Source organism: Sapajus apella, unplaced genomic scaffold (assembly GCF_009761245.1).
Source record: "Sapajus apella isolate SASKATOON/1434 unplaced genomic scaffold, GSC_monkey_1.0 scaffold16, whole genome shotgun sequence".
In the NCBI taxonomy this organism is placed as follows: Eukaryota; Metazoa; Chordata; class Mammalia; order Primates; family Cebidae; genus Sapajus; species Sapajus apella.
The window spans coordinates 11,734,128-11,756,573 of record NW_022436956.1 but is presented as its reverse complement, the minus strand read 5'-3'; the positions used below and the strand labels follow the sequence as shown (position 1 = coordinate 11,756,573).

General features: G+C 45.1%; 1 protein-coding gene across 16 annotated transcripts in view; it reads left to right on the top strand.

Moving 5' to 3' along the window:
- GRAMD1B (GRAM domain containing 1B) overlaps positions 1-22,446 on the top strand; it is a 269,058-nt gene that overhangs the window by 161,890 nt on the left and 84,722 nt on the right. Inside the window, exon 1 of one of the 16 annotated variants that reach the window (XM_032285139.1) lies at positions 7,563-9,154. The exons of 13 other annotated variants lie outside the window; for them this stretch is intronic. In XM_032285139.1, the coding sequence (XP_032141030.1) occupies positions 9,132-9,154 (23 nt within the window). In that variant the 5' untranslated portion in view covers positions 7,563-9,131. Of the gene's footprint in view, positions 1-7,562; positions 9,155-22,446 lie in introns of those variants that run through there. 2 more of the 16 variants (XM_032285141.1, XM_032285142.1) reach the window with 2 other exon arrangements.

Below are 22,446 nucleotides of genomic sequence, written 5' to 3'. Positions count from 1 at the left end.
GCGCCATCCTGGCTCACTGCAACCTCCACCTTCCGGGCTCAAGCAATTCTCCTGTAATAGCCTCCTGAATAGCTGGGATTACAGAAGCCCACCACCACGCCCGACTAATTTTTGTATTTTTAGTAGAGACGGGGTTTCACCATGTTGGCCAGGCTGGTTTCAAACTCCTGAACTCAGATGATCCAGCCATCTCAGCCTCCCAAAGTACTGGGATTACAGGCATGAGCCACTGGGCCCAGCCATAAGTACAGTTCTTGTTGAAATAATAAACAGCTGATTGATCCAACAGAAAGAGCATAAAACAATGCAAAAATATTCCCGACAAAATAGGAAAAATTAGAAAGTTTGCTGACATAAAGGAGAAAAAGTAGATTAGGAGCAGGACGTAGAGCCTGTGGTTCCTGTAGTATAGTGGTGGTTCTGTGCACATACGTTGGGAATAATCATAGCAGTGGTGAAAATGTACTAAGCACTCACTTGCTCTTAGTGTCATCCGCTCCTCATAGCAACCTGATGGGTGGTTGTCATCCTCACCTTTCTAATGGATGAAGGAGCTGAGGCGTAGAGAAATGAAATAAGTTGCTCAAGGTCACATAGCTGTTAAGTACAGATTTGAACTCAAGGCTAATTCTAGAATCATGATGCCAAACCACAAAACACACCACTGGGGGTGTCCGTCCCAGCTCAGTGAAGAATGCGGTTTTTCTGCATTTGTCCTATCATCGAGCAATTTCTCTGCCAACAATAAATAGATTCTTATGGTGTCCTTGACCAGGCGACTTTCACTTTTAAAATGAGTTAATGCTTAATTCATCCGTATTTTAAAAAATGGTAAGGCTGATATATAATTTAGTGGAAGAAGGAGAAATCTCCATTTGGTGGGAGGAGAACCGGAAGCAGCTGGCTTAGGTGTATGGGTGCCCCCTCCCAAGGAGAACCTGAATTTATAAGCACCCTTCTGGGTCCCTAACACCATCAGTCACCCTGAATTTCTCCTGGGGATAAACCAGGAGGAGCCACGGGTGTAATTAGAAATCTGCCTCCTTTCTTCCATCTGGCAAGAGAGAAGTTTTCTTTTGTTATGCGTGTAATTAGGATGATGAGTGACTTCAGGCAGCAGCCCCTCTCCTGGTTGTGAGGTTTCTCTGAGGTGTGTGCATCTTTCTGACAGCAGGGCTGTTATCTCCTTGAGGCCACCCTTCTGAGCATCAGCAGAAGGGATCTCATGATCCAGGACTCAGGGATGAGTAAGCATGCAGAGAAACCAACACTAGTCAGGCAGTCAAGCATTCAGGAAGCGGGAGGATGATTTTGGAGGTGAAGGGGAAAGTGGGATAGTGCGGGGAGTCCTCTAGGGATTTCCATTGCCAGAAAGAGCTCTTGTCTCCTCCTCAAGACAAACTCTCCTTGAAGAAGGGTTATCAATGGCTGCTTAAACAGGGGGAAGAGAGAGAGCTTAGATGGGTGTTGTACTGAGTTGAGTGAGGCAGGTGATCCCAAGGTATGGGCGGGCTAAAGTGTTTCCTTACCGAGAGCTGCATGAGGGGGCTCGTGATTCTCAGTCATGGTGTTTTACCTTGTACATTTTCCTCTTTTAACCAATTACCACCTTACAGAGCGGTTAGCAGTGGCAGTACTTGTAGGAAGAGAACTAGACTTGGCTGAGCCTGCGTGTCTTGTGTGAAATGTGGTTTAGCATCTCGCTGGGCTGCTGTGAGAGTCGCCGGGCATGAGGTCTGTGCAAGCACTCTAGATTCTAGAGTGATCCAAGGATCACAGCCATCCACAGAAGCCCTGTCTGCTTAGTCTTGCTTCCTCCCTTTCCTAGGGGCAGGACAAAACTGAGTGTAGTTTTGGCTTTGATATTGCTCCTCCTGTTTATTGACTGAAGGAATATTCTAGATTAGCAGATTGTGAAGGAGGGGCAAAGAAGCCTGAGGGGAGGTGATTCTGTTCATTTTATTTTTAAATTCCATTGTCTTTAGTAAATCCAGGAGGTCGAGGTCATAGAGGCAGAAGGAAGCATTCTTCAAGCAAACAGCCCTGTTTTGCTGTGCCCACAAGCCTGCCACCCTTTGCCAGCCCTCTGGCTGGGTGCCTGCTCTGTACAGCACTGTTTCACCCAGACAGTGGGCCTGGAGGGCAGAGGTATGCATAAGGGTACCACGGATGGGAAGGGAGGGGCTGGCTTTGGAGGTTCCAAGCTGGGACTGACACAGATGAACATACTAGAAGGTGAGGCCAATGCCTGCAGCCCACACTATCACCCCAGAGCCAGTGACTAATAGTGGCAGAGGGTGGAGAGAGGAGAGGGAGAGGACAGGGAAGTGGTAGGGAGCACCTGATCGGGGTGCAGCCCTGGCCATCTGCTGGTCAGCTCACGAAAGCTCTCTATTGAGTGCAGTTTGGAAGCGGATTTTGGCCAAAGGACTAGAACGAGGCTCGTTGTGGAAATGGAGTGTTTCGGAGGCTGCTCCGCCCCCGCTGCTCCTCTCTCACTTGCTTCCTGACCTCCAAAATGCTCCTTAAATATAACACTCTCAACGCCTGATGACTCCCCTGCCTGAGCTTGGAGGTTTGATTCCCCAACGTGTGACTGCAGCACTGCTCTGCCCCAGATTTCCCATCAACTAGAGGCATGCAGCTATGCCTCGGTACTGCAGCGCTGCTCTGCTCCTGTTCCTGGAGCAAAGTTGGGGGGTGGGGGGTCGAGGGAGAGCAGCACAGGATCCAAGAACTTGAGCTAGAAGGATAGCCTCAGGGATCCTGTCATTTATTTTCCGCTCCAGAGGCTTGGAGTGACTTAGCCAAGGTCATGAGGAAGCATGGAATTCTGGTGGGGGAAAGAGCTCCAGATGAGGAGGTGGGAGGCAGGAGGGCTGAATTCTCCCTTGACTTCTGCCATTCATTGGCAGAGATAGGACCTAAGATCACGGCATTTGAGTTCACAGATTCCAGGTTTCCCTTGGCCAGGTGGCCCTGGGTCTGCAGGCAAGGTCAACAGCAGCATGCTGTGGTGGCCTGTTCCCATTCTAGTCCCCATCTATGGATGAGACAAGAAACACCAATCAGGTTTTTGTTGGATTAGAAAAGGAACAGTACCAGAGTAGGTGAGGAGATTTTAAGACTCATAGGAGACCAAGAGAAAGTCAAAGCAGCTGAAATCAAAAGGAAAAAGTTGAACTGTTTCCAGCCTCCATTCTAAACATGGTAACGTTCGGAAGAAATCGTGGTAACAAGAGGCTTGGAGTAATACAAATCAAACCAACTTCATGTTCATTAAATTAGTGAACTTCCAAAGGCCAATTTTTGTGAATGTATATTGTGAAAATGCAGATAACACAAAACATTGTCTAGACGCCTGTGCCCTGCCCTTTTTTTTTTTTTTTTAATCAAGCATGCTTATGAAAACCCAAAAGGGATTGGTGTACAGTTGTTTTTTAATTACTCTGTTTATTTTTAAATTGTTTGCATTGAATAATTAGCTGATACAAAATAATATGTAGGCGGAGCATGATGGCTCACGCTGTAAACCCAGCACTTTGGGAGACCAAAGCGGGCAGATTGTTTGAGCCTAGGTGTTCGAGAACAGCCTGGGCAACACAGTGAAACCTTGTCTCTCCAAAAAATAAAAATAAATTCTTTGGGCATGGTGGTGCATGTCTGCAATCCCAGCTACTCAGGAAGCTGAGGTGGGAGGGCCACTGGAGCCCAGGAGGTCATCAAGCCACTGTACTCCAGCCTGGGCAACAGAGTAAGACCTTGCCTCAAAAAAAAAAGAAAGAAAGAAGAGAGAGAGAGAGAAGAAAGAAAGAAAGAGAGAGAAGGAGGGAGGGAGGGAAGGAAGGAAGGAAGGAAGGAAGGAAAAGAAAAAGAACCCAAATAATATTTATCAAATTATAAAATATGTGTATAAAGAAGAAATGACAGTTGCAGGAGCACCTCTCACCCGTTCTGCTCCACTGCATGTAACTGATTATACATTTTCAGTGCTGTGTATTGCTCCAACTTAATAACACAAGGCATTTATTCTTTCTGTTGATAGATGTTTGTCTCGGGGGTTTTTATTTTGGTTTTTTGCTATTACATGGAATGCCATTTAAAGTTTCATGTGCATCCCTCTGAATGTCAGTTGCTTCCATTATTGAAGTAGAACTGTTAGGTGTTAGAGGATGCAATCATCCAAATTTATTACATAATAACACATAATTTTCTTAGGGAGCTGAACCAGGATACACCCACTAGCTCCTTTCCAACACTTGGTATTATTTGACTTTTTAATTTTTGTCAGTGGGATGAGTATGTGATGGCATCTCACCAGAGTTCCAGTTTATATTTTCCTGAGTACTAATGAATTGAGCTCCTTTTTATATGTTTATTGCTTTCTCTTTTGAAAATGCTTACTCAAATCATGTGTCTATTTTTTGAATTACCTTTCTTTTTCTCACTGGTTTGCAGGAATTTTTAATTAATTCTGTGTCCAACTCCTTCCTCAATCAATATATGTTGCAAATATTTTCTCTCAGAAAAGTCTTGTCTTTTCTCTCTATGATCTCCTTGGATAATCAGAAGTTTTTAACTTCACTGTGGCTGAATCTATCAGTTTTTTCTTTTGTGGGCATTGTTTTCAGGTCAATTGTTTAGGAAACTCTCAAGGCACACAGTCAGTGGAAGAGTCAGTTTGTGATTATGATTTATCAGGAGAGATTGTTCTTCTTCCTTTGTTCAACATCAAGGTTTAGGACAGGCAGTGTTCCTTTTAGTTCCTGGGCAGCATTTGTGAATTTCTTTCAAGTTTATCCTTACAGTAAGACTGTAGTCCACTGGGACCCACTTTAGGAGGCAGTCTCCTCTTAATTCTCTCACCATTAGTGGGCTTTGGGAATTATCTCTAGTGTGCTCTGGGAGGCCATGAAAACTGAAGCCCGGTTTCACTATTTTCAGCTATCACTAAATTTTTGACCTTTAAATATTTCTTACTTTTTTGATAGCTCATCATGCACTTTAAAATACTTTTGTTTTCTGCTTTATCTGTGAATATGCCATATTGCCAGACATGGAAGTCTTTGCAATCTAGTTTCCTCTAAACAATTCTTATCCTTCCTGAAATGCAAATATCAGGGAGCAACCAGATTGCAAGGAGTCAGGCAGAAGCAGGAGAATCTGTGTATTCATTCCTAGCGGTTGTGTCAGTGCTCACGATTGGCTGGCCATGAACTTTTCAAACCGTGGAGACTGCTGTCTCTGAGAAGATAAAGAGGAACGTTAGATGAGCTTCCATCTCACTTGGTCTTAGTCTTTACCTCAGAAAGCACTTTCATGTCTCTTCAAAGTTATGTTTGGATCACCTTTTGAGATTTTCTTCTTCTTTGTTTGTTTGAGACAGAGTCTCGCTTTGTCGCCCAGGCTGGATTGCAGTGGTGGGATCTGGGTTTACTGTAACCTCTGCTTCCCGGGTTCCAGCAATTCTCCTGCCTCAGCCTCTCAAGTCTCTGGGATTACAAGTATGCGCCACCACGCCCAGCTAATTCTGCATTTTTAGTAGAGATGGGATTTTACCATGTTGGCCAGGCTGGTCTCAAACTCCTAACCTCAGGTGATCCGCCCATCTCAGCCTCCCAAAGTGCTAGAATTACAGGTGTGACCCACCATTCCTGGCCAAGATTTCCTTTATAGACCATAAAAAATGAAACCTGTCTCCAGGTCCCTGTGAAAAGCTCTGTTTCAGAACCAAGAGCAAGCCAAGGGGAATTCAAGGCAGATGATGATCACTCAACCCACTGGGCTCTCCTGTTCATCCTTCCCTTTAGGGCTCCTCACAACACACACAGACACTCAAGCCAGCCAACTCATCAGTAATAGAAGAGATTTAGTCTTGATTTAGTCTCTTTTTTGCTTGTTGCCTGGATTCTTTTTCTCCTGGGAGCATGTAAGCTTTCATAAACCAGCTTGTCTGATAGAGAAGGAGATTTTTTATAAACATACATAGCGATTAAGAGAATAGGTTTTTGAGCTGGGCATTAAGGCATTCAAATCCCAGACTTGCAGTTTGCTAGCTGTTTGACATTAGGCAAATCAAGACACTAGAGTTATGCTGGGCGCAGTGGCTCACACCTGTAGTCCCAGTACTTTGGGAGGTTGAGGTGGATGGATTTCCTGAGGTCAGGAGTTCCAGACCAGCCTGGCCAACGTGGAGAAACCCCGCCTGTATACAAAAATACAAAAAATAGCTGGGCATTGTGGTGCACGCTTGGAATCCCAGCTACTTGGGAGACTGAGGCAGGAGAATTGCTTGAACCTGGGCGGTGGAGGTTGCAGTGAGCTGAGATAGTACCACTGTACTCCAGCCTGGGAGACAGAGTGAGACTCCGTCTCAAAATAAATAAATAAATAAAAAAGACACTACAATTACTCTTCAGTGGCATTATCCGAAAAATCATGAGGCGCTGCCTTATAAATTGGATGTAAGGATTAAGTAAGGTAATACATGCAAAATGCTTAGCTTGATGCCTGACATAACTAGCCCTCAATATACTCTTATTAATAGTTGAGAAGGAGTTGACTTTTTGGATTTTTGTTTGTGGAGTTAAGAAGAAAACCAGCTAGAGCAAAAGCCAAAAATTTTTAGTTACAGTAATGTGTTTTTAATATAATACTTGGAAATCTTTGATCCAGGTTTTATGTGGGATTTGTGATCAGAGCAGTTGATGGACCAGGATAAGAATGCAGTACTCATGTGTACCTGGAGTACTCTCAGTGACATTTGCCTCGGGGCTGGATCACATGACCTGGTATTTCCATTGAATGAATTATCTAGGTCATAAAGGACAACTCTTTGTACTTCTGGAATCTGTTGATCCCTTCACTATCTGTGCGGAAAGTATGGCCTGGGTACAGCCTCCAGGAGCTTTAAAAACATAATTTTGGATGTGTTCAGAAGTCCTGGCAGCATTTGAGGGTTGTCTGGCATGGAGCTATGGACAGATAAATTCCACAGCAAAGGGCTGCTTCGAGAACACCTCTCTGAAAGCTCAGTATACCTTATTCTTTTCTTTCTTTCATTTTTTACTACTGGAATCAGGTCACAAAAGCTTATTATACCTTAAAGAGTATTTCTTCTGGACCATGTGGACACTGGGAAGATACCGTGGTGTTTTCATTTGGTTTGAGTAAGGTCACTTAAACACTTGCATATAGTACCCCTACAATACACAAGCTCTCCTCGCCAGTGGGGATATAGAGCTAGCTGAATGACACACAGTCCTTGTCTTCATGTGCTTAGCAGATAATAAGTCATTACAAGTATGGCAACTGTTACCAACCAGGGTCTGCATTCCAGTTTTTCTTTTTCTTTATTTTATTTTATTTTATTTTTTGTTTGAGACAGAGTCTCGCTCTGTCACCCAGGCTGGATTACAGTGGTGGGATCTGGGCTCACTGCAACCTCTGTCTCTTGGGTTCAAGCAAGTTTCCTGCCTCAGCCTCCCAAGTAACTGGGATTACAGGCACATGCCACCATACCCGGCTAAATTTTGTACTTTTAGTAAAGATGGGGTTTCACCATGTTGGCCAGGCTGCTCTCGAACTCCCGACCTCAAGTGATCCGCCATCATGCCTGGTCAAAACAGAAATGATCAGTTTTTCTCACTTTCGAGGGTCAAGTAGAGATGATGTCCATACAACAGGAGGATGTCTGCAGATTGTTTTAGGGACAAATTTCAGGGTGAAGGCTTATTATGGTTCAATTGCTTTGGGGCAAGTTTCTGGGTAAAGCCTTATTATCATGGTTCAGTTGAAGGTTGCTATTTCATAATTAATCTCTTTGTTCGTTGTCACCCATCCGCATTACTGACCCAGATGGTAATTTAGGGAAAGACAGAAAGGAATCATACAGCCAGGGAAGTTGTTGGTGCTGGAACTCCCAGATGCCAGCCTGGAGGATCTGATTTAGGAGGAGCCGCTTCCCCCTTCTCAGTGAATTGTTATGTTCCAGCTAAAGTTGAAAATGCCGGTCCTGCTTCACTGGGTGCTGTGGCTGCTTTGCATCTTCTTGGACCCAGGATTGGTGATCATGTTGCTTAAATCCTAAACCAGGCCTTTGTAATCACCTTAAAAAGATCCCTGGACCCCAGTGACCATGTGCTGCCCTGCCACCAGAAGTTGCTGCCTCACCGTGCGCCCCAGAAGTCACGGCAATTTCCCCAGCAGGCGGAGAGAAATATGCATTCCGTGTGCAGCACACTGCCTGGGAGCACGCAGCCCTGCTCGCCCCGCCTCGCTGGGGAGAGGGTGAGGATTCTATTTAAGGTGGTCTTGTGTGCCTAGATGTGCCAGGCACTCACCATGGGCGTCTGAGGTCTGCTAACTTTAGGATTCCGGAGGTGTGCGGAGGACCTGGGGTCCAGCTCCCCTCCCCCACAGGGGTGCGCCGTTTTAACACCTGGGTGGATGCTGATGGAAGTGCTCACCTTCAGATATTTCTGCCTCCTCCTCTTCCTTCCTGGTACCAATTCCTTACGCACCGTCTCCCTGATATTCTGTCCCATCCTGGGACTAAACATGTGCTGTGTCTTTAAATGGGCGGAAGTGGCTGGCAGTGCTTTGCTTGGGTACTGCATTGATTAGGAGATTATATGGAGCTGCGGGAGCTGCTGCCTGGGGGAAGAGAGGTGCAGGTTCTGCTAGGTTTGTGCTCTCCTCCCAGGCTCTCCTTGGCTTCCTTCCCCAAGGCGGTTCTGAGCTGGTATGAGGTGAGGGTGGGGGGCAGCCGGCCAGCCTGGCTGTTGACGGCAACTCCAGGGCTTGTTTCTCGCAGCCTTGCCAGCATTACCCATCCTCATCAGAAACTGGCAGCGGCAGCCACAGCTCAGGCAGGCGGCTCCAGCCCCAGGCTGGATTTGCAGAATCTGTCCTTCGCCTCCAAGCCCAGCTTTCAGTTGGGAGACGGGGAAGTAGGGGCAGTGGCAGCGGTTCTTCTGGCTCTTTCTCTCTTTCTCTTTCTGTGTTCAAGTCACATTACATGGGATTCTGTTCTTTTGGGACTTCGTCATCTTTTCCAATATGTCCTGGGACCTCCGGAGCTGTAACGGGGATGCTAAGGACACGGTCAGTGGATTATCGTGACTGTACTAATGAAAGGATTCAAGCTATCCTGGTAAGTAGAGGAGGGATAGGGCACCTTCCTCTTCTGCCTTTCTTCAGCCCTGTGCTGCCCCCAGCACCCTCAAGAGGTCTCCTTCATTGATGCCACCTCACTAGGCATCAAGGGGTTCAGATGTGGGGGCTAGGCACTTTAAAAGTTGGGGTACTCTCCCTGGCTTCCCCAGCTTCTGCACTGCTACAGTATTTTGCTTACCTTCTTCGAGGGCAGGGGTTTTGTGGAAGTTGGGGGGCAGTGGAAAGAATCAAACTGCAGCTAAAAGGTTCTCCAACTTTGAGTACGTGAGGAGTGGTGCCTACGGAGAGAACTTTATAATACAGAAACATCCCTTCCCTTTTGTAAGGTGTTGTGTGTCTGCATCAGGCTGGGGGTGCAGTGGTACCCCTCCTTACCCCTGACCAACACGTGATTTTGGGGCTGGGGGCCTTTCTCACGTCAGCTGCTTAAGGCAGGCAGTCCCTCGGGACATCCCTCTGAGGGCCAGGTTCCATCTTCTATGATGGCTGGTGTCCAAAGGCCAGCGGACCACCACCTACCCCAACACAAGCACTCACCTTGGGCCTTTGCAAGTGGCTCTTCCTGGGCTTAATATTGGGACATTAAAGGCATCTCTTGCTTGGGGTGTGGGAGTAGCTGTATTCTAGCTACGGAAGTAGTCAGAATATTTTTATCTTCCATTTAAAAAATAAAACCTTTACCTCTACTTTTTTTTTGACCCAATAAGGAGATTGCATTGGCAGGTGAATTGGCTTTTTATCTGGTGGAGAAACTGCAGATTTTCCTTGGAAAACTTTGCCATATCAGTAATCTGGGACCCCTGCAGGGCAGCATGTACAGCTGCCTGAGGCCTCCTTCAGAGGAAGGATAAAGGCTCCTTGGACTGGGGAGGGAGCTTTCTCTCTCTGAAGAGGGTGGAGGGTGGGAGGAGGAGGGTGAGCTTTGGAGAGCACCCTGCAGGGATGAGTCCTGCCTTCATTGCGGTTGGCTGTCCAGGCATGGAGTGGGGTGGTGGCAGGTCACATCTCTGAGTGAAAGGCTGATTTTCAGAGTCAGGGATGAGTGTTGAGCGATTTAAAGCCTGGGGTCCTAACCTGGCTCTGGGCCACCTTTGGCCTTCCAGGCACCGCTACTCTGGATTAAACCCTGACAGAATGTCTAGCCTAGTCTCCCTTCCTCTAGGGAAGAGGGCCCTTTAGTGGGTCTTGAAAAGGCACTTTGTAGAAGGCAAAGGGTGATGTTTAGTTTCTGCAAGTGTGACTCTCACGAGCTGCGAGGCCCTAAGAGGTGATGTACATCAGTTATCCCCCAGTTGGGAGTTTCTTTTCCTCGAGCTTTGCTATCCCTCTCTCTTGTGTTTACTCCTTGCTTTCTTGGGGTCTGGTACCCCGTTCTTTCTGGGGGGTAAGCTGTTAGCAGAGTCTATTGTCACTGGGAATTCCAGGTCCAGACCAGCAGCTAAAGCTGTTCTTTATTCCTCAGTAGAGCCATGCTCAGTCTGTAGCTTGGATAAGGCCTCCGAGAAAAGCCCAGGTGCTGCAGGGACACCGGGCTCTGCATCAGAAACCTCTCAGCATCCCTCTGTGCCCCTGCTGTCAGCACACCCAGCTTGGGGCTGAGGGGTAGCTTGGCCGTCATTCAGGATGAGACATCACTTTAACAGAATGCTCTCAGCTCAGCCTGGTTTGGTCCTCAGAGACGTGCAGAGATGTTTGCCTTTAAAAATCTGCCTTGAGTATCTCTTGATGCATTTCAACAAGGAGAGCGGTGTTAATCTGGGAACTGTAATTGGGATAACCTTGTCTTGTTCAGCCAAATAAAATTTTATGAGGATGGAAAAACTTTGTCATTTATCTCTTCCTTGATACTGCCAGATCCTGTGAGCCATTGTCTCGTTAAGTACAGGTTCATTTTGGTCCAGGGGGCAAACCTTGTAGCTGTGGATGAAATGTGGCTCCCTTTGTCAGTATCCCAACTGGTACTCCCTACTGTCTGGTACTTGGGTACTAATGCTGGTACTCTGGTACTCTGGTACTCAGGGTATTCCCTACTCTTCCAACAAGGAGACTTGGTAGAAGCAAGATGACTAAATCTGTTGGCTACCTTGATAGCACTGTCTGCACATGGAAGAGAATGAATTTAATTAAAATTATAATGTTCGAATCATTTCTAGAAACAACTCTGGAATGCCTACTATGGCTTGATGATAAAAAAATAATGGTAAATACTGATAAGAACAATGGCAACTAACATATGTTAAAGCTGTGTGCCAGGTACCACAATAAACAGTTTACATGTATTAACTCACATGGAGATCACAGTGTTATGATAAATATCCCATTTTGTGGATGGAGAAACGGACACAGTTTAAATGGCCTGCGTGAAGGTGTACAGATAGGAACCAGGCTTTGGGCTTGCAGCAGGGTAAGTTTCCACCATGATTCACCTGTCCTTGGTTATTCCTCTTCCCTAATAAAATTTCTCCTGTGTGTAATGTCATGCTAGACACTGGCTTTTTTCATGTTCTGTTGTTTATTTGCCTTATATTCATTAGATCAGTTAGTTAGACTTTTAAAGGTATGCATAAATGTGTTATCTTCTTTGATTCTTACTATAAGCCCATAAAGCAGCTGGTGTCTCCATTTTAGAGGTAGGGAAACTGAGGTACAGAGTGGTTAAGGTGAGATTTGATTAAATTAATGCGACTAGTTTGTGGGGAAGTCAGGATACACTCTCAAGGTTGGACTGAGATTTCAGGGTGAGGACTAACTACCATGGCAACAGCAATGTGTGTCTGTCAGGCCTTCGTTCCCAGAGAGAAGACCCAGGGTCTGTCCATTCGTTTACTCATCCATCTCTTCGTTCCACAAATGTTGATCAAGTATTTTTGCAGCCCTGTTGTCTAAGTATTATGAAGTTAAAAAAAGGTAAAGGACACTGCTTTGGCCTTGTAGGGGCTGGTAGCCTCACAGATGGAAGGATTCTCCCTCACACCCCTAACATGTATGTACAGGCAAGTCAGTAAGTACTTAAGGGACAGATAAGTGCAGTGAACAGCAGACACTCTAGAAATCCATTTCGGCTGGCGTGGCAGAGATGTCTTCCTGAAGTAGTTGAAATGTGAGGGAGGTTCAGAGGCTGGACAATTAGGTAAGTAAAGGTTGTATTTTACAAAGCTATGCCTCATGGAGTTATGAGAGTATCCCTGAGGATGCTTTTGGATGAAGATGACCGTGTTATATGTCTATGATTGACAAGTGGCTGGACTTTGAGATCGAGATCTCCCCCCAACTCAACCTCTCCCCCAATAGGGTAGGAGCTTTAGGCTGTCTTGAAAGAGGATTCTATGATTCCTTCTACTGGTAACTTGGTGAGCAAGGTAAGGGTGGTGGAGGAGATTGAGAGGAGATGGCATTGACAAACAGATGGGGCTGTGGCCAAAGCTTCTGTAGGGCGTGTAGTGATTTGGAAGCCAAGAAATTGGGTTTTTAAAGAATAACTCACCAATCTTCTGCAGCTTCTACATGTTTTTTTTTTTTTCTTTGTGACCCAAAGATATTCCTAATTCCTATAGAGCCTCAGAACCTCAAACACTAAAAAGGTCTCCAATTTTGTGGGTCTGCTCCCTCTCCAGATGGTTCCGGCCCCCATAGGACTAGGCAGGCTGTAGTGACATCTGTCTGAATTCTCTGTCCTGGTGTTCTGGTCCTCACATCTGCTGGGCTTGGTGGTGCAGTCTCCAAAGAGCCTGGGGGCTGTGACAGACCTTCAGGAAAGTCAGTGTGCTAGAAGAATTGGATTCTGGGGGAAAAAAAAAGGTTGAGAGAAAGTATCGTTCTTGACAGAGCAGGTGAAGCATTTCTATGGCAAGGGCTTAGACCTCAGATGAGGGGAGTTTTGAGTTTCTCCGTGTTTGAGTGGGTGAGTGAGCAGCCTTGTTACTTTCACACTGTTTAGGAGGATGAGCACTGTGTGACAGAACCTAATCACGTTCTTCACAGGTAGCGGGGAGAGGCCTTTTTTTTTTTTTTTTTTTTTTTTTTTGGTACTTCTCCACATTTCATGACCATTAACGATCAGCAGTATTTTATTTGATGCTAAATGTCAGTTGCCTAGTGCACCCTTTCTCTTCCATCTGTTGGCCAGTGGGGCTCTGTTCATTCTTCAACTGTTGCCTGTTATCAATTTCTCCAGATCCTTCCTTTTTTCTTTCTTTCTTTGTTTCCGAGCCAGAGTTTCACTCTTGTCACCCAGGCTGGAGTGAAATGGCACGATCTCAGCTCACTGCAACCTCCTCGTCTGCCTCTGGGTTCAAGTGATTCTTCTGCCTCAGTCTCCCAAGTAACTGGGATTAACAGGCGTGCGCCACTATGCCTGGCTAATTTTTGTACTGAGACCGGGTTTCACCATATAGGTCAGGCTGGTCCCAAACTCCTGACCTCAGGTGATCCACCTGACTTGGCCTCCCAAAGTGCTGGGATTATAGGCATGAGCCACCATGCCCAGCCTTGAGATTCTTTCTGTAAGAGGTGTGCTCCAGAGAAGGGAACGCTAGACACGGCTTCTACATACCTCCTGTAGAGCCAGGCTTCCCAGCTATGGAAACCTTTACCAGAAGGTGAGTTACGGTGAAGGCTAGGGTGACTTTATGGCTTGAGATTCTAGAACGATGACTCCTGAATCGGAACCTTGTAAATCAACTTTTGGCCTACTGTGTGGCCTTGGTAGGTGACTTCTGTTTGCCTTGGGCGGTGGTGCTTATGAAAGTGGGATTAAGTGACAGTGTTGGGCGGATTAGTCGGTCTCTCAGCTTCCTTTTTAGTAATGGTTTCGAAAAAGGCCACAGTCCTGATAGAGCAGGTTGCTTGTGATGTGGACTGTGTGTGCTCTTCTGTAGCCAGCAGGGGACACTGAAAATAAACATTCAGTTGAAAACATGAAATATTCATTTACAAACAGTGCACAGCAGGCACACCCTCCTGCGAACAGTGTGAGATTTACTTTATTATTTTATGGGATGGGAATTGGAGTTTTCCCATGGTCTGGTAAGTCCAGGGCACTGAGTGCTGGTCACCTAGGCATTTAAATCTCTTGAGTGAGCAGGACAGCTCAGGGAGAGGACAGAAACTTCTGACTCTACAGATTTCTTAAAAGGATAAGCATTTCTCACCTCTCATCCACGGTTCTACTTTGGGAAATTGTACCTGGCCTGAAATAAGCAGCAATAAAAGTTATTTGCTTTGCTGTGTTATTGTCATCATCATTACTACTTTAAGAAGAAAGAAAGAACGTAATTTTGTAGCTGGCAGAGATTGTTGCAAATCAGATTCTGAGTACCTGAGTTCATTTATGCTGCTGACTCAAAGCTCTACCTCCTGGCCTTTCTGAGGCTTACTGTCATCAAATTTATTATTGCTGGAAGAGATGGTTTAGTGTTTCTAATGGGAGAACTTGAAGACACTTCTCATCTCATGCTGAATTCTTCAGAAGACTGGACGTTTGTCTCCTAAATGAGTTATTAAGGTGAAAGGATGTGACAGACTAGATATTGCTGGATGTTTTTATTTATTCTTTTTTTTTTTTTTTTTTTTTTTTTTTTTTGAGACAAAGTCTTGCTCTTGTCCCCCAGGCTGGAGTGCAATGGCGTGATCTCGGCTCACTGCAACCTCTGCCTCCCAGGTTCAAGCAATTCTCCTGCCTCAGCTTCCCGGGTAGCTGGGATTACAGGCGCCTGCCATCAAGCCCAGCTAATTTTTATATTTTAATTAGAGATGGGGTTTCACCATGTTGACCAGGCTGGTCTCAAACTCCTGACCTCAGGTGATCTCCCAGCCTCGGCCTCCCAAAGTGCTGGGATTACAGGTGTGAGCCACCTCGTGCGGCCTATTTATTCATTCTTAATGCTATTCTTTGGTTTGTGTTTGTAGAAAGATATTAAACTAAACTGGGTTATGCCATGATAATACCATTCCCTCCCCACTTCACCCCAACCAGCTTAACACATGCTAAATTTAGTTCTTGATCACTCCAAGTCCCCTCAGGCTCTGGAAAACTCTCCAGGGAGGCGATTCTGCATGTGGCAGGCAGCTCAGTGATCCAGGCTGTAGAATGTCATGGCCCTTCTACTGCAGCAGTCGGGATGGAGTGAGGAGGGCATGGCTTTTAATGCTCCTCCCTGGAAGTGAAGCCACTTTCCCTGCACTTGCCACACATTGGCCAGAACTAGTCACGTGGCCCTGTCTGACTGCAGGAAAGCTGGAAAACGTGGCTTCTGAGTGCTGGAGGAGGGGAGGACTGGAAATAGGAGTGAGCACCCACAATACATACCACCGGAAGTGTGGGCACGGGCTCATGCCTCTTCCTAAGACACGGAAGTGCTTCCTTAATGCCTGTAGAATGAAGGCCTTCATCTGAGATGTTATGGAAAAACTCATGTGACCTTAGGTGGTGGAGTGACACACCATAGCCTACAGGCCAAATTTGGCTTGATGCCAGTTTTTGTACCGTTCTTCCAAACTAGGGATGTTTCTTTACATTTTAAAGGGTTGAAGAAATTAAGAGAAGGATAACATGACATGTGAAAATTATATGAAATTTCATAAGTTTTATTGGAACACAGGCATACCAATTTATTTATATGTTACTATTGATTGCATTCACCCTACAACAGCAGAATTGAGTAGTTGTGACAGGCCTAAGACTGGCTGATCTAAAACATTTTTTTTTTTAATTTTTTTTATTGCATTTTAGGTTTTGGGGTACATGTGAAGAACATGCAAGATTGTTGCATAGGTACACACATGGCACTGTGATTTGCTGCCTTCCTCCCCTTCACCTATATCTGGCAGTTCTCCCCATGCTATCTCTCCCCAACTCCCCACCCCCCACCGTCCCTCCCCTATTTCCCCCCAACAGACCCCAGTGTGTAGTGCTCCCCTCCCTGTGTCCATGTGTTCTCATTGTTCAACATCTGCCTATGAGTGAGAACATGTGGTGTTTGATTTTCTGCTCTTGTGTCAGTTTGCTGAGAATGATGGTTTCCAGGTTCATCCATGTCCCTACAGAGGACACGAATTTATCATTTTTGATGGCTGCATAATATTCCATGGTGTATATGTGCCACATTTTCCCTGTCCAGTCTATCATCGATGGGCATTTGGGTTGGTTCCAGGTGTTTGCTATTGTAAACAGTGCTGCAATGAACATTCGTGTGCATGTGTCCTTACAGTAGAACAATTTATAATCCTTTGGATATATACCCAGTAATGGGATTGCTGGGTCAAACGGAATTTCTATTTCTAGGTCCTTGAGGAATTGCCACACTGTCTTCCACAATGGTTGAACTAATTTACACTCCCAACAACAGTGTAAAAGTGTTCCTGTTTCTCCACATCCTCTCCAGCATCTGTTGTCTCCAGATTTTTTAATGATTGCCATTCTAACTGGTGTGAGATGGTATCTCAATGTGATTTTGATTTGCATTTCTCTAATGACCAGTGATGATGAGCATTTTTTTCATATGTTTGTTGGCCTCATGTATGTCTTCTTTTGTAAAGCGTCTGTTCATATCCCTTGCCCACTTTTGAATGGGCTTGTTTGTTTTTTTCTTGTAAATCTGTTTTAGTTCTTTGTGAATTCTGGATATCAGCCCTTTGTCAGATGGGTAGACTGCAAAAATTTTTTCCCATTCTGTTGGTTGCCGATTCACTCTAATGACTGTTTCTTTTGCCATGCAGAAGCTGTGGAGTTTGATTAGGTCCCATTTGTCTATTTTGGCTTTTGTTGCCAATGCTTTTGGTGTTTTGGTCATGAAATTCTTGCCTATGCCTATGTCCTGAATGGTTTTGCCTAGGTTTTCTTCTAGGGTTTTTATGGTGTTAGGTCTTATGTTTAAGTCTTTAATTCATCTGGAGTTAATTTTAGTGTAAGGTGTCAGGAAGGGGTCCAGTTTCTTTCTGCACATGGGTAGCTAGTTTTCCCAACACCATTTATTAACCAGGGAATCCTTTCCCCATTGCTTGTTTTTGTCAGGTTTGTCAAAGATCGGATGGTTGTAGATATGTTGTGTTGCCTCTGAGGCCTCTGTTCTGTTCCATTGGTCTATATCTCTGTTTTGGTACCAGTACCATGCTGTCTAAAACATTTATTATTCAGCCCTTTACTCAAAGTTTGCTGCCCCCTAGTTTAAGCAAATAGAGATACTTCTCAAGTGCAACAAAATATGTTTTTACTGGATAAGTCTTAGCTAGCAGTCCTGTTCTAGGCACTATAATGGTAGTGTGAGGATAAGGATACTACTAATAATGTCTAACACTTAATTCACTCTATATTTTATTTTATTTATTTATTTTTATTCTTATTTTTTAAGACAGAATCTGGCTCTGTCATCTAGGCTGGAGTGCAGTAGGGCAATCTCAGCTCACTGCAATGTCTGCTTCCTGGGTTCAAGCAATTCTCCTGCCTCAGCCTCCCGAGCACCTGAGATTACAGGTGACCATGCCAGGCTAATTTTTGTATTTTTAATAGAGATAGAGTTTCACCATGTTGGCCAGGCCTTGAACTCCTGACCTCAAGTAATCCTCCCACTTCGGCCTCCCGGAGTGCTGGGATTATAGGCGTGAGCCACTGCACCTGGCCTCACTCCATATTTTAAATCTTATAAACTCATAGCAATTTTTTTTATCTAGGTTACAGATTATTCAGATTTTATGAGTGAATAAACGAAAGCACAAAGGAGTGAAGTACTTTACACAAGGTCACAGAGCTCAAAAGTGTTTGGGCTGGCAGTCTGACTTTAGAGTCCATGCTCTTAACTACCACAATTACAAAGCAAATGGAAGACAGGTCTTTGTTTATGAGAAGAGATAAGATTAACATTCATGAAAAGATTGAGGAATAGTAATTTATGAAGACAGTATTTCATGGTTTGAATTACAGACGACCCTTGACCAACTTGGTGGTTAGGGGCACCGACCCCCACACAGTCAAATCTGTTTGTAGCTTTTGACTTCCCAACAACTTAACTACTAATTGCCTGCCGGTAACACAGGCAATTAACACATTTTTGGTATTATGCATTGTATACTGTATTCTTGCAATAAAATAAGTAGAGAAAAGAAAATCGTTAAGAGAATCATAAGAGAACGTATTTACTATTGATTAAGTGGAAGCGGATAGTCATAAAGGTCTTCATCCTTATTGTGTTGACACGGAGTAGGCTGACGAGGAGAAAGAGGAGGGGCTGATCTTGCTATCTCAGAGGCAGCAGAGGCGAAAGGAAATTTGCATGTATTTGGACTTGGACAGTTCAAACCCATGTTGTTCAGGGGTCACTTGTACAGTTGCCAGAGATGTTCAAGAACGAGAGGGAGAGATAGTAATGGGCAAAAGAAATTGAGAAGGGCTGAATGGAGGAGGTGGGATGTGGGTTGATCCTTGGAGAATGGAGTCCACTGAGATTTCAAGAGAGACGAGCATGCCAGGCGTGGTGGCTCACGCCTGTAATCCCAGCACTAGGGGAGGCCGAGGTGGGTGGATCCCATGAGGTCATGAGTTTGAGACTAGCCTGGCCAACACGGTGAAACCCCTCTCTACTAAAAATAGAAAAAATTATCTGGGCATGGTGGCGGGTGCCTGTTACCACAGCTACTTGGGAGGCTGAGGCAGGAGAATTGCTTGAACCCGGGAGGCAGAGGTTGCAGTGAGCCGAGATTGTGCCATTGCACTCCAGCTTGGGCAACAAGAGTAAAACTCCCTCAAAAAGAAAAAAAAAAAAAAGATGAGTGAGTCTCAGGCCAGGGAGAAGCAAGACTGGCCCATAAAAATCAGACTGAGGGCCTTGGGAAGGGAGGGAGCTGAGCAGCCTGGTCAGGACAGGGATATGTGGCCATGCAAAGGTAGAAGTTTAAGTGGCAGAACAGGGCTCACCTGCAGACAACCTGAAAAGTGAGGCAGAGGGCTGGGCTTGCTAGACTCAGTGGGAAAAGCCATCAGGCTCAGGATGACCAAAGAGCATGGAGACACACTTCCCAATTCAGTGGGCAGGATGCTTGGGGCTGACAACTGGAGTACACATATTCTCAGCGTGGGAAAAGCTTTAGAAATTATGATCATGATACCTCTGTGAGCTTTCCATTAAAAAAAATCTCATACAGCCTTTGTACAAGCCAACAGGAAAGGTGTGTTTTGTTGTTGTTGTTTTTGTTTTCCCCATTTGATATGTCAGGAAACAGAGTCTCAAAGAGGTCTTAAATAACTGGCCCAAGGCCACATAACAAACGGCAGAACTGGGATAAAACTGAAGATATGAAGCTCTAAAGTCGGTGCTCTCAACCTCCACACTCCTTGATGAAGTTGAGCTGGTAGGAATCGGCAGCTTTATATTTCACAATTCAGGGAAGGTTTACTGAGGGGGTGCAGTCGTCCTTTTTGGGTGGCGGTGTGCTCTTTATCAGTAGGTGACGCAGTAGAAAATAATTTCCCCAGTCTACCTTCCCTCAGAGTGAGCCATGGCCCATGTCACAGCTGATCTGGTGGCTGTCACTTCAGGGCTGGGTTAGGAGTTATTACAAAAGATTGTGAAATATATCATGCATATAAAAGAATGTATATAATGTATCCATACAGTGTAAAGATGAACATTGTCTCTTCACCGTTCGGTTAAGCATTAGAACATTGCCTAGACTTGTGAGGCCTATTTTTCCCTCTTAAAAATCTATGGCAATATGTAAAGGCTGGGAGGACAAGCCCCAGAGAATGGAAATCTTGAGAACTGAGCGCTGAGTAGGTTCCCGAGTGTGGATTTGAGAGTCTCCCATTTGGAGGAGGCAGGCTGTGCTTCTCAGTGGGCGCCTTGTCGTTGCAGCGTGAGCATAAATGGCTGACCAGAATACAGAACGCCCTCCCTTCAGCAATGCGGTGGGCCCCTGGGGACAGATGCACACGGTTCTGCTGCTCACTACTTGTATGACTATGGGCAAGTTACTTACTGTCCCCAAGCCTTGATTCTCTCATCTGTGAAATGTGGTTGGCCAGGCACCATGACTCACACCTGTAATCTCAGCACTTTGGGAGGGTGAAGTAGGCAGATCACTTGAGGCCAGGAGCTCAAAGCCAGCCTGGACAACATGGTGAAACCCCATCTCTACCAAAAATACAACAATTAGCCATGTGTAGTGGCACGTTTCTGTAATCCCAGCTACTTTGGAGGCTGAGGCATGAGAATAGCTTCAACCCCAGACGTGGAGGTTACAGTGAGCCATGATCTAACCACTGCACTCCAGCCTAGGTGGCAGAGCAATACTCTTATCTCAAAAAAATAAAAATAAAAATAAAATAAAATAAAATAAAATGGGGTTTATTGCATCCACCCAAGAGGGCTGTTCTGAGGACTGTCAGGATTCAATGAAGTAATTCATGTTGATGCTCTTCGGTGGGGCCTGTGATGTTATAATAGTTAACTGCTACTAATTTTTTTTATATTTGGCACTGTACCTAGAAAACATGGCTACAGTCCTTGCCTTTCCCACACTTAAAATTTACTATAGTTTCTCATGCCTTAGGTGGGTCCAGAGAGTTCTGATCATTATTATTTTTCTAGTAGTGTCCTTCTTAGGACACCGAGTCACTGTCAGTCAGTTTGACCCTTCCTTTCAAGTGAACAGCCTCCCCAGTCATGTGTTTTAGTCTCATTGCTGGATCTCTTCCATCTCCTGTCTCACAAGGATATGGTCACTTGACCACTGCACTGGAGGCTGGAACTTGTTCTACATTTACTAGAAGCATGACCTTGGGCAAGGCACCAGTGATCTCATCTCTAAGATGGTGGGCAGATTACAGCAGCAGATTGGTCTCCCGGACCCTTGGGGGGTTCGTGCTAAGGATCTTTAGAGTACAAGACCTTTAATATTCTTCCTGAGCTTCCACTGGATTCTTTCTGCTCCGTCTTGAATTAATTATTTGTTTACTAAACTGACGTTTCTGGAGTTCCTAGTGGGCTAGGTGGCAAGCATAAGAGGATGAGTAAGAACTGGTTGTTGCTCTAGCAGAGTGTCTCCTGTCATGGGGATAGCCAGAGCCGGACCTCCCTTTCAGGTAGGGTCTTATAGGAAAATTCCACTGGAAAACTCAGATGCCTCTTCTCCTGTAGTGCAAATAGATTTATCTTTCAGTTCAGATCTTTTTTTGGGCCCTTTCTCCTGAGACTGGGAGCCTCTTTGTTTCATAATTGCTTCCCTGAAGTGACCTCAACTTTTTTTTCTTGTTGAATGGTCATAGTTTACATCCAGGGACATTATGACAAAGGCTCGCAAAGCTCCTTTGTTTTCTAGAGGGTTAACTTGACAAACCTCAGGATGCAAATTTTGGGAAATGACCATTGAGCTTTTGAAGGTGATCCGCTGTGCTGGTTGCACATTATTTTCCTCAGCCTTCTTCTTGATCTAGCATATACCTTTTTATGTGTTTATCTTGTATCTGTTAACTCTGGCATGTTCAAATGATTTCTGTTAACCCTCTGATTTCATTAGCCAAGAGTTTCTACTTCATTTCTTTGATATAAACAAGCAAAATACATTGGTACTCTTGTGAGACCTATGAGTAATAGGAGCCAACCACTACCATTTAGCTATTGAGCTTTCTTTGTATCAGCCAGTATGTTCATAGCAGCAATGATAGTTCTCCTTTTTACAAAAATCTGTACTTGGTGCAGTAAGTACTTAGTGCTGGTAAATGCTGAGAGTATCGTGTGTGCAGCTATAGATTGGGTTTTTCCCACTTGCTGCAGAATTTAGCCACAGAAAGCAGTCTTAACTGCTTTCTGTGGCTAAATTCTCCCAAGTGTGTTTCTGGGCATAAGTTAGGACAACTTTTGTGCTGATCACTAGTGCTAAAATATAACTCATAGTTGCAATCACCAGTCAGAAGGTGCCCTTAGCCACACCATTGCCAGGAAAAGGGATATGAACTATGAATGTGCACCTCTCTCCTTCTTTCTGCTCTTCTTGGGATGGGCTAAGCTTTGTGGATTCACTGCGTGAAAAACAAATTTATAACTATCCCCCATGTAACCTCCTCCTCACATCCTCCCCTTCCAGTCATTTATACCAGGAGCTTTTGCAGCATTGCTTAGTTGTTCTTCCTCACTGCCCATGTGGTTCTGTCTTTGCGGTGTCTCCCTGACTAGTCCTCCTCCTTTTCCCATGACTCTCGCCACTGTCTTAATTCATCACCTTCTAGTGTCTCATTTGGCATGGTGCAACAGCCACCTGACTGATTTCCCCTTTGTAAAA